At 38.1% G+C, this 16,571-nt stretch overlaps 5 protein-coding genes across 5 annotated transcripts; 2 read left to right on the forward strand and 3 right to left on the reverse strand.

Moving 5' to 3' along the window:
• Positions 1–56: 56 nt before the first annotated feature.
• GCK72_010167 (uncharacterized protein) lies at positions 57–4,673 on the reverse strand (the record flags this gene model as incomplete). Its single annotated transcript, XM_053727721.1, has 10 exons — positions 57–273; positions 335–870; positions 920–1,055; positions 1,132–2,003; positions 2,054–2,670; positions 2,736–3,232; positions 3,307–3,658; positions 3,706–4,015; positions 4,094–4,351; positions 4,545–4,673. 10 exons carry the CDS (start codon positions 4,671–4,673, stop codon positions 57–59), a joined length of 3,924 nt encoding a protein of 1,307 aa, XP_053587298.1.
• A 708-nt stretch (positions 4,674–5,381) lies between these two features.
• On the reverse strand, positions 5,382–7,879 carry GCK72_010168 (uncharacterized protein; the record flags this gene model as incomplete). The annotated part of the gene is made up of 7 exons (XM_003104046.1): positions 5,382–5,475; positions 5,518–5,891; positions 5,945–6,314; positions 6,359–7,149; positions 7,200–7,449; positions 7,496–7,620; positions 7,673–7,879. 7 exons carry the CDS (start codon positions 7,877–7,879, stop codon positions 5,382–5,384), a joined length of 2,211 nt encoding a protein of 736 aa, XP_003104094.1.
• Positions 7,880–10,738: 2,859 nt separating this feature from the next.
• GCK72_010169 (uncharacterized protein) lies at positions 10,739–12,604 on the forward strand (the record flags this gene model as incomplete). Its single annotated transcript, XM_053727722.1, has 5 exons — positions 10,739–10,801; positions 10,846–10,977; positions 11,025–11,645; positions 11,700–12,155; positions 12,350–12,604. The coding sequence occupies 5 exons, from the start codon at positions 10,739–10,741 to the stop codon at positions 12,602–12,604; spliced, it is 1,527 nt and encodes a 508-aa protein (XP_053587299.1).
• Positions 12,605–13,363: 759 nt separating this feature from the next.
• GCK72_010170 (uncharacterized protein) lies at positions 13,364–14,598 on the forward strand (the record flags this gene model as incomplete). Its single annotated transcript, XM_053727723.1, has 7 exons — positions 13,364–13,435; positions 13,488–13,575; positions 13,748–13,845; positions 13,907–13,992; positions 14,037–14,117; positions 14,160–14,262; positions 14,308–14,598. The coding sequence occupies 7 exons, from the start codon at positions 13,364–13,366 to the stop codon at positions 14,596–14,598; spliced, it is 819 nt and encodes a 272-aa protein (XP_053587300.1).
• Positions 14,599–14,669: 71 nt separating this feature from the next.
• Positions 14,670–16,230, reverse strand: GCK72_010171 (uncharacterized protein; the record flags this gene model as incomplete). The annotated part of the gene is made up of 4 exons (XM_053727724.1): positions 14,670–15,138; positions 15,184–15,348; positions 15,402–15,927; positions 15,984–16,230. The coding sequence occupies 4 exons, from the start codon at positions 16,228–16,230 to the stop codon at positions 14,670–14,672; spliced, it is 1,407 nt and encodes a 468-aa protein (XP_053587301.1).
• Positions 16,231–16,571: the final 341 nt, after the last annotated feature.

Here is a 16,571-nt window from a genome sequence, read left to right on the forward strand (position 1 = left end):
TTATGACAATGAAGGTCAACTTTGAAAGATTGGAAAGATTGGAAACAGAAGATAGGTTACAAAAGACGACCACGGCATTCTAAAGCGCCACATTTGCAAGAGAGTCTTGCACTTTCTGTATCAAGTTCGGTATACTGGTAATCCCATGTCAGTTCATCACCAGCGTTGACATGTTTACTAGTGAAGAATGCAACCCACGGTAAACGAAGATCGTGAGTATCGTACATCACATGTTGAACATATGTATTTGGAGCACACGAATGATTGAGAAATCTAAAAAATTTAAAATTTATTGGACTGCAAATTTTCTACCTCCTAAGATTTTGTATCGTACCTTCCCAGATTTCCTTTGACTTTTGCATCCACAACGTACAACGCCGATTTGTCAAAGTACTCGTCCCAGTTGAAAATTTCCTCATTCTTACTCTCGTCTTCAATATCGTTGTTCTCCATATCATTAGGCGCAAACCCTTCAGGGTCCTGCTCTGCGCCGGGAAATTCAATATTAGCCACTTTCTCTTCTTCTCTACTTTGTCTTGTCACTCGCATGGGAAGTTTAGAATCATGACGGTTCCTGTGCGTAACTGTTTTGTCTGTTACCGATTCACTATCATCCTCATCTTTGTCACTGTAACTGTCTTCTTCTGATTCTTCTCCACCGTAACCAAAATCGGTTTCGTGATCTTCACGACCTTTCTCCAGTTCGACAGAATCTTTGAGATCCAAATCGGCAAAATACTGATCGTCGTTTTTCAATTCATCTGCCAGTTCGTTTGTGAGTAGAGCACCGACATAAGTGCATATGAATGCGCCCACTGGGATATCAGTAAGAGCTCGACATCCCCAACCCGATTCAGCCGTTTTGAAAATCTAAAAAGAATACAACATATTTTTAAACATTCTACGCTATAAAGCTTACCTGCATAGGATATTTGATATTGTTTTGAACAACCCTGTTATGACAAGCTTTGCGCTTACATGGACATTTATCGTTGCATTCATAGAGACCTGTGATGACTTTGTTAGCGAGGATGCGATGGTCGTAGTGAGGTTGTCTGAAAAGAAAAGGACTTGGACATGATTCAAGGAGAAAACAGCGGGGAAATGTCATTATATTTTAGTATGACTTACACTTTCACTTTCTGATCGTATTGTAGATTAACGGGAAGCTTCTCAGTAGCCGTAATAGACAATATTTGACATTCGCATTTGTCAGAAACACTGCAATCCCCTTCACATGTACATCCAGAACAGAAATCTTGATTGATACTAGACACATCGACTGTTGCATCATAGGGGAATCGCCGACTGGAGTACACAAGGTTTGGAGGAGGATCATTGTCGACAGAGTTCACAAGCGGGATGGGAATTCCTTCAATTCCTCCAGCCAAATCAGCATTCTTCACATACTTCTCATTGACAGTAACATAGGTTTCAGTGTCAACACAAGGTTCGAACGAGAAACAGTCAATCTGCAGTTGACTTCGAGTATCGTTAAGATATGCCGATACTTCTGCCATTGAATTCAGTGGTTTACCACATGGAGCGTAATACACGATCACCTTTCGGAACGTGGCACGTTTCTTTCCCGAATGCATTGTATAACGAAGTCGCCTCCAACCACATAAAAGTGGTGTGTGAATTGGTGAGTTGCGGTGGAACTTCGAATCATATGGATCAGCGTCCATCTTCATAAGACAATCTGGACCGCATTGATTATGAGGAACCAGAGTTCTGAGAGGAGCAAGTTTCGGTGTTGGAACTATGATTTTCTCAAACAGCTGTTGCTTCTTTTTATTCTCCTCCAATTCAGCTTCCGTTTTTTTCTTGGTTCCTGGAGAAGTTCTCGAATTGACACCAGGGATTCTTGGCGTTACAGCTTGTGGTGGAAGATTTCTCTGTGGCATTGATCTATCAGCATCAGTTGGTTCGAATTGTGAAGCAAATTGTCCTTTTCTGCGTTTTGAGAGATTGTTATTTGTTGATAACATTTCTTTCTTGTGCTGTAAAAATGAGCAGATTTAATGCAAGTTCTTCTAATTTTTAAACTTACTGCGGCTCCTTCTAATCTATGAGATCCTCTGTAAACATTCTCATCTTCATGTACATGAGTTTTATCAGTACATGGATATTCAAAACACTTGCTTCCGGGAATTTGAGGCGACTTGTCATGTCTAACAGTAGCGAATGCTCGATCAATTGCAACAACTGTGACCATTCGTTTTCTTCTATCAGCCATCCTGCTTATCAAGAATATTCGCATTCCGATATGCATTCGAAGAAGAGGACACTCAGGAAAATCTCTCATAAACTGTCTAATATAACCAGATCTCTGCTGTGGCCTGACCCAGTGATAAGAGTGACTCCAGTCAATGATTCCATCTTTTCCCAACGGCTGTCCAACCATCACTGCGATTTTAGCTGCTTTCATTCGGTTCAACACTTCTTGATATGAGATACCAGTGCCTTCTTTTTTCGCCGTCACAATTTCGTATCCCGTATCCCCAGGTTTGACTGGTGCTGTTGCATAGATATCTTGTCCGTCATCCAAAAATACCAAGAAGTCTCCTCTATGAGAACTGCGGCGACCAGCAGTCGTGCCAGTCATCCAATGGGTTCGTTGATCATATTGACCTGTTTTCTGTGAGACGCAAACAGCAACTCGCAAGCCTGGAAAACAATAAGGTATTTGTAATTCATATTTTTCCCGATAGGAGACGATTTATGAAACTTACCAACATCACAAAAATTATGAAAAATTGGATTGCATAGGCCATGGTTAGTGAGTGCGAGATCTCGGATGTGACATTCAACAACTTGATCCGAATGCAAGAACTTTACTTTGTAAATTTGTGGGGAGACCATCTCCTGGGTGATTGCATATGCCAGTTCAACTTCATCATGGGGTTGAGCTCGTGCAAGACAAAACTCTCCGGGTTTCAAAACTAGATACTTTTCCATATCAGTCTTCTGAGTATACACTTTATCTGCTGCCTCTGTCACCACTCGCATTTCTTCTTTCAACGCTGTTAAAGCTGAACGTGCCTTTATGATTTCGGTGCGTTGTTCTTTAGTGAGTAGAGTTTGATCAAACACTTCTATGTCTCCAACTTTTGGAGCTTTCTCTTTTATTAGTTTATCAATTTCTTTTTCTTGAGCCAACGTATTTTCGAAATGATCTTTCATTTCAGCTGATGCCGCATCAATTTGGTGGAAGAATTCGTTTATTTCTCTGGAATTTGTGCAACTTTTATGAAGAGTCATAGAAAGCAAACATCTGTGAGATGAATATTTAAAATTTTATACCTGGCCATTTGAGGTTGAATACGCGCACCTCCTTCTTGCCAGTATTGAAAGGATGCATCCAAGATGCTGGTTGCAAGCTCGTATGGGTAGGCATCAATAATTGGTTGATCAACGGATCCAGACTCTAATACAAATTTGCATGGAAATTCATTTGCAACCATGGAAAAATAGGTTAGCAGAAGTATTGCTGAAGCTGGTGAAGTAGCAGTGAACTGCATGAACTTGAGCGGTGAATTTTTTTGGTTCACACCAGAAGTTATACTATCAAGATATTTTTCACATTTCAAACAACTCCATTCATCAATTCGATTTTCGCTGAGAAGACCGAAGTCAATATCGAATGCATTATCGACTGAAATCATTTGAGCATTAATTTAGTGGATTCTGTTAAAAACTCACCCTTTAATATACCCATACAAATAGAGGCAATCAGCAATTCGTCATTCTCTAAATTCCATTTCACCGCAAGTCCATCAAGTGATCCAACTTCTTTGAAATCCTGTGCAATTTTCACACATGTTTCTTCGTCAAGAAATGGTTCATCCAATGTGTAACCTGTCAAATAGTGGGAGCCTCCGACTTTGAAGTTCTTAAAGTGTTCGGGCTTCAATCGCTTCAACCATGTAAGAAGACTGTCAATATTATCTTTCATTAGAGCTCGTTTTTCTTCATCAGATTTCTGAACTGATTCTTCAATAATGAGATCATTCTGAAATAGATTCAATAAAAAAGTGAAATGAAATTTCGATTTATAAAAAGAAGCACATGAACTTGAGAACACACTTACATCAACATCAACAATATTCTCTCCTTCTCTTCCTTCTTCCTCGCCACCTTCACCACGCCCTGGTTCTTCTTCCTCTACATTAAAAGCCTGATGAAACGCATTCATTATGTAATCAGCATTCAAATCGTGAAGCACTTCCACCCCTTCGTTACCATCCTCTTCTGCTTCAACTTCCAGAATTTCGTCTTCGTCTTGCTCGATTTCTTCTATCTCGTTTTCACCATTCTCGTCTTCGTCATCCAATGTCAAATCGACCACCTGTATTTAAAGATTGAAAATGTTCTTCACCAAGGTAATTTTAAAATGAACCTATTCAGGATCAATAATTTATGATATCGGATAAATTTTTTGCATAAAATTGCTAAAAATGTATTAAATATCACAAGTTATTGTTCGTAAATAGATCTATAAGGAATTGCCGCCTTTTAACAAGTTTTTGTTATTTTCTTACGTCAGGTTCGTTTGCATCTCGTCTTTGTGGAATGGGTAACACAATATTTTGTGCATTTTCAGGTTCACTTCCATCGGATGCGTCGTTTATCAAATCCGTATCGTTTGGTAGCTCGATAATGTTATTCATCTGTTATTTTTGAAATTTTAAGGTTAATCTCGTGGTTAGAGGTAGTTATTTGGACATTTCATAAGAAACCAGGTCAAATTTTTTGAAACAGAATAGTAATGAATGTGTAAGAACTAATGCAATAAGATGTATTTCAATTACTGTATTAGACAAAGAGAAAAAGGCGATAAAAAGAATGATGGCAAAAAACCAAAAATAATCAGAGAAAATATGGTACACACTAACACGAATCAGAACTGGTATTCAGGGATATCGATTAATGAATTCTCCGCAATTTGTCTGAATTTAAAGCTAAACAATGACGACGAGAAGTTTGTGACGTGTAAAAATACAAGGAATTTGGAGATTTTTAAGAAGAAAAAAGAGAACAAGTAACGCTGATCTTTGGCAAAAATTGAAGATTTGAGTTATTATGATGCGTCTAAAATCAATTTCACTAGTCTATTCAGCTATCGGTGTGAGACCCTATGAGTGCAAATCGTTAATTGGACGCACCATCACATAGGATCATCATGTCATTTGTTTTTATTTCTCGGATGTTTACTTTGAGAAAATCGATATAAACGACTTCTGATGAACAACCCTATGGAATGGCAGGAGAAGAGACCCGACAGGAATGATAGGACCTTGTTTTGAGAATGAAGAGAAGAAAGAGAATACGTTAATAGAAGTGAATAAGGAATGTAGAATAAGTTTTTGAGAGAAATTTCAGTCGTTTTTCTTATTGCCACCAAGAATGACAATCGTGTCATCAGCATCATCAGGGCGCCTTCGTCCGCAAGAACACCTGAGTTGACAGATCCTGAAAAGTTTATTATTCAAAGAGAACCCCATTATATCTCACCATTTCCAAATCTGTCTTCTCATTGAAGCGGTCAGCTGATTGAACAGAAAAGCAACTGATAAGACGACAAACATTGTGTTGTATGCGACAACAACTCTGAAAGATCCCAACCATTGAAGCGATGAATGGGAGCCGAGAAGGTCGAAGGTAGTCATCCCAACCGTGTTAACAGCAACGGGAAGAGCTGAAGCCACGACGAGAACTATCGAAGAGTTGATAATTATTGTTGGCATCGGGGTATCTTTTCGAACTGGCCGAAGCGATCTAAGAACAGGTAAAGAGTAGAGGCCAACGAAAGAAGTCATCATGACGTAGATAATTATGAGAGTTTCGATGCAAGCGCCGAAGAGACCAAAGGAGTGACGGGTATGGACCTGAAAGAAACGAATAGTCTAGTAAGTAAAGGTTGGTTCATTTCCAAACTTACTTCGATGTATTGAGCATAAACAGGTAGACTCCGATAACCAAACAGAAGTTTCAATGTGTTAATCGCAACCATAACCAATGAGCAAGTTGTCAATGCCAATAGAACAGTTATTACAACTGGATATCGAAGACGCATGAAAAGCTTCAGAAGCCTTCCTTGTTTTTCTATAGCTCTTTTGTACAGTTTAGATGATTTCACAGTATGAATTACTGGCTTCCAGATAGCTTCTTCTGATTTTGTACGGCGTTCAGGTGAAATGAGGTTTGATGATGCTCCAGAAGATGTAGCTTCATGGGAGTCTCCAGAAGCAAATGGATCCACAGTAAGTGGATTCAGACACATTTCTGAACCATGTTTCCAACGGTAAAATCTGAAAAATAGTTGTAGTTGTATGCCTTGGTTCATCATACCCACCTTGAAGTAGAATAGTAATTTGCTGAGAACGTATTTTTTGGCGGTGATCCTACCCAAAAGTCGTCCGAATCAGACAAAGATGAGCGTTGTCGACGAGCTGCTCTCACATAATCGTTGAAATTTCGATAATCGAAGTCAGGATTTGGCAATTTCTTCGGAGCTTCATCCCACTTTCTACTAATTTGTTTTGTTGAGGCATAATCATGCTTCCATCGTCGTTTATCAGTTCTTGTTGGGGTTGAATTTACCATGTCACCAGCTGCCGACAAGGCAGTATCATTATCTTCATAAATGCCTTCTTCGTCATCAGTGTGCAGACGCATCTCTTCAATTGATCCTGATTCGATCCCACTATCACTGTCTTTGCGGTATTCTGAGTCTCCATCAACGTTTTCAACAATGTCCGTCACAACATCTTCCAGATGTGGAGTTTCACTACGAATAAACTCTTTTTCATGTAAAGTTTCTTCGGAACTTAACATATTAGAATCCACATCAGCGTTTTCTACCGGTTCAGTTGGCTCTGGCTCGGTTTCTAGGACTTCTTCTGTGACTAGAAACTCTCTGGCCAATGAAAACATTTTTGCGAATCCGTAAGGTGTAGATATCAGAAGGAGTAAAGCTCCAATGAAACTGACACAAGAGTAAATCAAGGGAAGATTAACAGAAGTGATAGAGAGGAATGAAACAGGATAGTCGAGGATAGTCAGAACGATTTCTGCGAGACAGAGCAATACGAATGCAAAAAGAAAAGAGATAGCCATTGCTTCGTAAACTCGTTGGGTCGTGCACTGAAAATGTAAGCTGTTGTAGATGGTTACTTTACAAGAATGAAACTTACGTTCCCAATATTTGTTGTTGAAAAGCCTTGAGACTCGATGAAAAAGTATGAGAATGGTAAGAGCACAAAAAGCGAGACGTTGGAGAGTACGAAGACATAATGCCAAAGTGCGCCGATCAATGAATACGACAGCCATTGCAGATAATAGTTTCCATCGTACAGCTGGAGCATCTCGACCCCAATTACTGAGAATGGAAGTAATGTTAGAGAACCTATTGAAGTAGCTGTAGCTGTACTACTGATCCACACTCTGAAAAAGTTACATACGAATAATACTTTTCCATCGAAAAACTTACGATACTCTGTACACAAAATAGTCTTCTTCCCCAGCATACAAAGCTTCTCGTTCAGTTTTCCGTTTTAATCTTGAAATCAGCCAAAATGCGAACAGATAGAGAAGCATGAACAGCCACATGCAAATCTGAAAGTGAAAAATGTTGAACCCCCACTCCGATAACTTATCAAATACTTACAATTTGCTGTCGTACATAATTATGAAATTCTTTTTCTCTGTCTACCATCTGATGAAAATGTGATTCTTCTTGTTCATCTTGCACTTCTTCTGGTTCTTTCATTATATATCTATGTGACCATTTCGCAAACTGCCAGGTACTGCTAGCTACGACTGAAACGGAGGTGGCGAGCCAGCTTACGCCAGCCTCCAGAGCGTACTGTGCCATTCGAAAATATTTTGTCTGAAAATATAAATCATTTTGACAGAAAAGAAAGAAAGAGAAAGGGAAGAAAAGAAAAACAATTATGGGAATAAACGAATGAGAACTTTTTGTGGAAAAAAGTTCAATTGAATCATCATATAGGTATATTGTTCGGAATCAAAGGGATTCAATACAAAGCAAAATTTAGATGTTTCGTGGATACGAATAGAAAAGGGAACACAGGAGCACTAGATTGTTTCAATCTATTTCAAAACATGCTGTGCGTCGAAAAAGAAACATTTATGACCAGAAACAAAGATTAGGATTATAAATCTTGTCGCCTTATCAAAACATTCACACAGTCATTGTGATCGCAAAAACGACCTTATAAAGGGTCAGTGACACTAATGCGTTATCGACGGTAGGGATGAAATTTGACTTGTGAGAGATAGAGGGCAAAGTACACCGTTCGAAGACTACTGTATTGGGATGAAGTTTGATGTTCAATTCAACTCTTAGGGGTTCAACTGACATGATAGTTCGAAATGACTCTGGTGTTTGGAGGTTAGTGGTGAAGACGCAAACACATGTGACATATTGAAAACAGGCTGCCGGAAATGTTTTTCTTCTGCGGCGAATTGGCTCATTGAAGAGTCGAATTACGGTTATTATAAATTCACGACACTGCGCCGCATGGCTTTAAAGGCGCATCTAATTTGTTCAAAATGGTCTCGAAGCGAAAAACATTATTTTCATTTATTTTTAGACCTGCAAAGCTCGAAAATACGGTATTTGATCTATTTCAACTACGAGACCATTCCGCGAAATTTCTAATAAATTAGATGCGCCTTTAAAGCCATGCGGCGCAGTGTTGTGAATTTATAATATGTTGTTTTTTCAATATGAATTTCAAAAATCGCGAACGACGGAGAAGATATGAAAGGTTTATGAGGTCAATGTCTAGTTTTTCGAGCGACTTCAATTTCACTCATGTGTCGACAATGTTACAACATGACCTCGTAAATTCTTCAATCGAAAAGCAAAAAACTCAAAAGAAAAACACTCATTTGATGTGCGATAAAAATGACTGTTTTACTTAAGTTAGAAACCAAAGTGATGTGTGTGAAATAACATTGTTTTTGTACGGTCAATGAGCGGTTTGATTTAACGTTTTCGAATTAGAGAACGTCAATTAATGAAAAACTAGATTATTGATTGAGCACTTCCCCCTAAACAACGGGAAAACTGAATACGGAACCTGGGTTTGAGAAATAATTCGCAGCAATTACAGTTACTGTTGAATTAAAGTAAATCAAAATTGTTAATTAGGAATTAAAAGAACAGACTGAAACGGAAAGCAACCAATCAGATAATGAAGTGAGAGTGAATTCTTTTTGTCTGTTTTCGCCTAATTTACGGTTCCTTTCATCGCTCAATCGTCTCACAGAACCGAAAAAAATAGATGTGTCAATAAAGATAATAGAGCGACGTTGATTTAAAATTTCGCAATGAAAATACATAACTCAACGAAAAAGTTTAAGTTTTCGCGTGGGTTCAAATGACTTCAATCGCCAGAAAAACTACACTAAAAGAAAGGTTCAAAGTGTAATTGATGAAATAAAGGAGAGGAAAATGGGTAATAAAGATTAGATAAGAGACCTAAAACAGGTTTTTCACGTGAAATTTCTTTTAATTTTAATTTTAAGGAAAACAAAATAACAAAATAGCATTAAAAATAGCAAAGAAACTTGCATGTGCTCGCTATTGCACCCATTCGACAATTTGAACGCGATGAGGAAGACGACGAGAGAGCATTGAAAACTAGAGACGTAGAGAGACAAAGAGTGTGTCGATTCGAATCGAGGTTGTGGGAGGAGAAGAAAAAAGGAGAAAACACGCACTCTCACGTGGTGAAAAGTTGACGAGGTTAAGTTCTACTGAGCAAGAAAATAATTGAAATTACGTTTTTTGAGCTGAAGTTATGTTTAAACTGTGTCTTTTTGCAAGTCAAAGAAAATTATAATTACTGATTCACAATTCGTCTGAAATCCACCTGACAACCTGGTAATTAATAGTTCATGTGACTGAAGACAATCGTTGTAACAGGGCAAGGAACTATGCTAAATGAACCTGTTATCCTACTCCCAGCGCATTCATGTACACAACAGTGAATATAGATTGGCTCGTAGATAGCCTCCAGGGATACGCCATCAAGATTTCTGTTTACCCAAGTGTCACTGAGTTGACATTTCACAAAAAAACTGGAGACTGCAGTCGGCTGCCACGTGCTCCGCGGTGTCAGTTAAATATTTTCCAATGTTTTAAAAACTTATGTATTTAAACCGGTTTGATTAAAAAAAGTATATTACTAAGATCTGATACGTTTTTTTTTCAGATCACAAGTTTGGCGAAATTATCGCAAGATAAATCTGATTAATTCTGATTAGCCATACCCGATTATCAACATTCCATTAGGAAAGAAAGCATAAAAAACAATCATTCAGGGAAAGTCACAAATGATCAGTATTGTTGAAAAGAAGTATAAAATTGTTAAGTTAAGATGAATTAATAAGGATAGTGTTTCGGAATATCAGAAACAAAAACTGATTTAATGGAGGCTCAGATCTGCATAATTCAAATTTCAAATTAGAAAACCCTATCTGCACAGTATCTGATTGTTCAAGAATAGCCAACTGGATCTTAAGTTTCTGATTAATTCAATTTGGGCTTCTTTTCAAACTCCTGGAATATAAACGTGTTTTGCTCTCTGAACTCCGTTTTTGAACTTTTCAATGAACTCCATCATCAACTAAATCATTTCAATCTATTGTTATTCATCGTCCAGAAAACTCGAAGGACGAAAAATTATCTTCTTTCGCAATAATGAATATAGCAAAAACGGATCAAAAAAAACCATCCACAGGAGAGTTTATCAAAAAAAGAGAGGTTAGTGGATACTTGTGGGATTACTCAGAAATGTTCTGTTCCAGTCATCGGATGATCTAGAATTCAGTGACAATAACGGAACACAGCCAGCAAGTGATCTGTTAACAGATTTAAATAGTATTGGAACATATGCTGATAATGTATCAGGAGCAAGTGAATTCGATAAATCTGTAGATGTGAGTTGAGTTTAATGGTTTGTCAGGTTCGAGAGATTTAATTCTAGGATTATATCAGGCAAATACTGAAATATCATTCATGGTATCATGGTATGATGTTCAGTGGAACTTTTGAGAGCATGTTGACACATGAACATTCGTTTCTTGTTCGATGTTCAATTAGTAGATGCTCAACTAAAAATTATCTTTATATTTCCACGAAACTCGGTCGAGGAGAAATATCACATTTTTTGTTGGACTACAATGAAGAGGGATGGGGTTGTGGGAAACTTCTGGGATCTCTTCCGAAGACTGCAAAGAAAAGATTTGTTCACATTTACCAACTTCTTGATGCATGGTCTCTTTTGATTAAAGAAACCATACCAGTTCCACGACAGCAATTAGTGATTTATCACAGTTGTGTCACTCTTGGGAATAAATTGGGATGTGGAGCATTTGGTGAAGTTTATAAAGCAAAATATCTTGCACGTGGAGCAACTGAACCAATTGAAGTAGCAGTGAAAAAAGAAGTTGGAACTTCAACAAGGTCTGCAACAAAATTATTTTGTCATGAAGCAGAAATTATGGGATCACTTCGACATACTAATATTGTATGTCTTTATGGGATTGCATCACTCGAGAAACCAGTTATGTTAGTCATGGAATTGGTTACAGGAGGAGATTTACAGGTATTATTTAAAACTGTATTTCAGTTAGAGTCAATTTGGTTTTCATTACTTCAGAAATATCTTCAACAAACTTTGCACATTTCAAACAAACAATTAATCCTATTTTCTTTGGACATTGCATCGGGAATGGCACACTTAGCATCGAAAGAATTTATTCATCGTGATTTGGCTGCTAGAAATTGTCTCATTACAAAGAGTCTACAAGTCAAGATTTCTGATTTTGGATTGGCTCATAAAGGAAAAGAAATAAGAGTGAAGAAGTTGAAAAAAGCACCGATTCGATGGTTGTCTCCTGAAACACTTCTGAAAGGAATATTCAACGAAAAGACAGATGTTTGGTCTTATGGAGTTGTGTTGACTGAATTGATGACCAGGTGTGCAGCTGATCCATTGTCTCCGAGAACCTTAAAAGAATGCCATAAATGGATTAAAGAATCCGAACATCCGCATAAAATAGAAAACGGAGAGCCAAAAGAACTTGCTGAGCTTGTTGACATTTGTTGTGATAAGGTAAGAATCTCAGTTTTAGCTCAAAATCAGGTTATTTTTAGAATCCTATCACTCGTTCAAACTTCGAAGACGTCAGACAACGTCTCCAAGTTATCCTGGAATCTTATCTTACAACAGGAAAATTTTCAGGTTCATTGGAAATGGTAAGAGTCTTTCGGACTTTTTGAATAATCACATCATTGGAAAATATTTAGAAAAAGTCAGAAGAACGAAAAAGTGGTAATTCAGCCGACAGAAAACTACCAAATACCGGATTGGCTCAAAAGAAATCAAAAGAAGGAAAACTGAGATCAACTGAACGTAAATCTAAAACTCAGCGAAGAATAACATCTTTGCTACGTCGAAAAGAGAAGGGACCATTGAAACTTCCAACTGGAATGAATCCAAATGTAGAGAGACCATCACCGCCGACTCTTCTTCAAACTCCGCCCATTATGAAACCACCCTGAAATCTCTTTTTTGTTTGAAAATAAATAAATTAGTCTTCATTGAAATTTAGGTTTTTGTCTTTCAGTTTCCTCGCCTGGTTTTGAACACTTGGAATCTTTACTGTTTTGTAAAGTTATTGTCATACACTTTCAGCTAGATCGATTCCATTTATTTTCCTAAAATGAAAACCATTTTCTCTGCTCTTATCACAAAACCGTAATAATGTCAGATATTTTTGTTATGATCCAAATCCAAGATTGCAATCAATGTCTCCTTTTCTTCTTCCCCTCAAGACACACTTTTCATCGTTCCCGTCATCAAGAAAGAGATGGTTCTTTCCTCTTTTTCTCTCTTCTTGTCTTCTCGTTCCAAGGACATTCTTTCTTCTCCTTTCCCCTATTCTACTTTTTCTTACATTCTTATTCTTACGATGATACCATTTTTCGGCGGTCCTTCATTGTTTAATTTAATAATTTATATTGTTGGATGCTCGTTTCTTATCAGTTATACAGAGTGAGTTTCCTTTTTAATTTCATTTTTTACATAAAAAAAAGAACTTGAAACTTGGCTTATGTAGGGTTGACCTACTTCTTGAATCGTCGTGTTGGGTAAATCAATGAACAGATATTTGGATTCAGTGTTTTTGTTACATTGGTGGATATTGAAAATCCTGAAATTTTCTGAATCTTTGAAACACTTTAGAAAAGGTTTTAAAATATCAAATAATGTTCATACAGTATTTCCCTTAGAAGTGAGTTTTCAGATGTCACTGTCCGCATATGATGGGAATAAAACCTCCTGGCCCACCATCTGGTCCAAGTCCACCAGGGAAACTTCCAGATGGAGATGAGGTTATTAAAAAGCTAAAAAAGAGTTTGAATAACACATTAATACTGGTTACAGGGATGGGATTACGATGAAACTGCAGCTCCAGGAATAGTTCCGGAGCCTCACTATATTCAGTCTACTTATATTTATAGATCTCCAAACGGTATGATGTTTCATTCATTTGTTTTCAAAGATTTTTGAGGAATATACTTGAGAAAAAAATGTGAGAAATGTCCAGATAAAAATGTTTGAAAAAAAAATTCCCTGATCCCCGAGGTCCGGGATTTTGCAAGTCTGATATGAACTATTGATAATTCACTATATTAAACTTTCAGTGCAAGAGAAAACATTCTCATCTCGAGTGGTGAATGTTCTGAAAGATATTCGAACTCGTTTAGCGAAATCAGCAAGATTGACACTGGAGAATGAAAATGTAAGAGTTTCTGAGTAACCAGATGTCAATAGTTTGAATAATAAAAATGAAGAATTTCCAGATTGAATGTTCTTCTCCAACTGACCATTATAGATGTCAAGAATATGCAGCAACTGGAACATGGAACTATTTAATCGTTGAAGATCAGTGAGTTTCGTAAATCTCATTTTCATGACTCAGTAATTTTTCAGGCAAAAAGGAGCTATTACATACACGTTCGATCGGAAATACAATGAGAAAAACGACGGAACAATTGAAATGGCTCTTCTTGAGTTTGTCTATACTCTTTTTATATTTTCAGTTCTCATTTTCAGTGCATTTTCCCGTCATTCTCCCTCATCTCTTATTGCTTTTGCTTCACAAGAAGCTGAGAAAGAAGTAGGATATATCAGAGCATTGACTGTTCAAGAAATGGATGTACGTTTCTTTGAAATTAAACCCAAAAATTCTTTTGATTTTCAGTCTCTCAGCGGGAAACCTGGACATCGACCAATTTCTCTGGAAAAGTTCGGACCAAATGAGCTCAACCTTCTGGAACCCGCTCTACTGGAAGTTCGAACTGGATCCGAACTCAAGCTAACTTCAGAATCGTTGAAGAGAATCGATTCAAGGAAAGAGTTCGATAAGCTGTTAGATGAATACAAATACGTTTTTATTCTATTCTGGACAAGCAGTGAGTTATTTCTCTCAAGAGACCTTGATCAGAAAGTTTACAAACGCAACATTTATCAGTTTCCTCCGTTTATTAACTGAATCTATTCGGTAACAGAAAAAGAAAACAGATAATAGATTGTTCTATTATATACAAGAGGAAATTTAAAACATTATTGTTGGAGCGCTGAATCAATGCTTGGTTCACTTGTTCCAACCACATTTGTACTGGCATCATCTGAGACAATTTCTCCTGATCCTGGATTTCCACCGACTGCTTCGACCATTTTCATCAAATCTTCGAGTTTTATCTCGAATCCTTCTTGCAAACTGATTGATGTCGTCATACCTCCTTCTTCCTCTTTCACAATTTTCAGTTCTGCTTGCTTTGCCACGTCAGTATCGTAGATCTTCTTGAGAACTTTTGTACGTTGTCTGCGATGGTAATTGGCAACCTTTGGACGCACTGCACTGACCGACTCAATCAATACAACTTTCTTTTCCGCTTCTTCTGACATCATAAGCTCGAGTGCTTTTTCGTCAAAGTCCTTGTTCTCTCCAAAATCGCCGTCCTTTTTCTCTTGCATGTTCTCGATGAGTTTACGTGTTCGTGTAACACATTCATCAGCAAGACGATCAACTCTAAAAATAGATAAATGTGAGAAAATTCACATTTTTTGTACTTACTCCATAGAAACATGTAAGTCGACAGAAGTCAGCATCGTGACGTTTTCCTCTGCTTTATGCTGACTCTTGATGTGTTGAGTCACAAAAATTTCACGACGTCTCGCATACGTGCATGCTGAACATTTGTATGGGCGATAGTTAAGATGAGCTTCAATATGATTCTTGCTGAAAACCCGTGTTATATTGCGAATTTTATCGAGTGAATTCAAGAAACCTACCGATTTCTGGAACAAATCCACTCGTTGCAAATTACACACAAAACGTTTTTGTATCTCCCGAAAGCTGCTTCACGGAGACGTTGAATCTCTGACGTGGCTTCGACAACCGACTGGGGAGCCGGTAGCATCGGAAGCATTGGGAAGGGTGGAAAGGAGATGTGTGGTGGCTTGATATCAGATTTGTTCGGAATATCAGTAGACGATGAGCTACGGTTTGGAACACTTCCTTCTTCTCCTAAAGCAGCACTGAGAGTTGGCAACTTCGACGCACTTGAAGAAGGCACTGTCACCGGTTCTGCAGCCTGCTCAGTGGGCTCTAACTTGATAGCTGGAACATTCGGTATTGGCTTGGGATCTTGAGATTCCTCGGAAACGAATGGTGGGAAAGTGGTCAGACCCACTGTAGACAGAGGTTTCAATGGGTTGGGTGGCAACGGCAGAGCGGTTGCATAGTTGGCCAAAGCATTCACGAGATTCACATCTCCACCTGCTTGCAGATATCCATTGAGGAATTGACGAAACGCAGCTAAAAAGTCGTAGCGATTAATCTCGAAAAATGTCTGACCTATCACGGTAACTTACTGAAAAGAGTCAAGTAGTTGATAGATTGACTCGTTGTCATGTGAACACTTGAATTATTCGTTGCGGCAGCAGGCGGAGACGGTGGAGTCGATATGATTGAAGAAAGAATTGGGGTTGCCGACGGTGACACGTGGTCTCCTTTTTCGAAATCGTCAATTGGTTCTGGCTTCACAGTAAGCGCTTTTTTCAGGTTTTCAGTAGTAGTCGCATCGACTAGTTGTCTTTTTCTCTGATTAGAGAGCTCCATTCTGAAAGAAGCACTGTAAAATCAGAGGACACTTCATGAGAGCCGAGCTCACCTTCAAAAAATAGATGGGCGGTAGGAATCGATGTTTCTTAAGAAAACAAAATCGAGGACTGAGTGGAGCAATCCCGTAGACAAACCGATGACCCCTGTTGACCTCGCGACGGCATGACCTAGTTGACGTGGTGACCCGTCGACCCAGCTCTCTAAAAAACAACTGACAGGATTATTTAATTATTTCTTTATTTCACGTGACAGTGGAGTTCAGTGAAACAAATCTGAACCTTGAAAGCTTAAATACTGAATTACCTAAAACAAATCTGCCATTGGAAACAAAATCACAT

This window comes from Caenorhabditis remanei, chromosome III, assembly GCF_010183535.1.
Source record: "Caenorhabditis remanei strain PX506 chromosome III, whole genome shotgun sequence".
Taxonomy (NCBI): domain Eukaryota; kingdom Metazoa; phylum Nematoda; class Chromadorea; order Rhabditida; family Rhabditidae; genus Caenorhabditis; species Caenorhabditis remanei.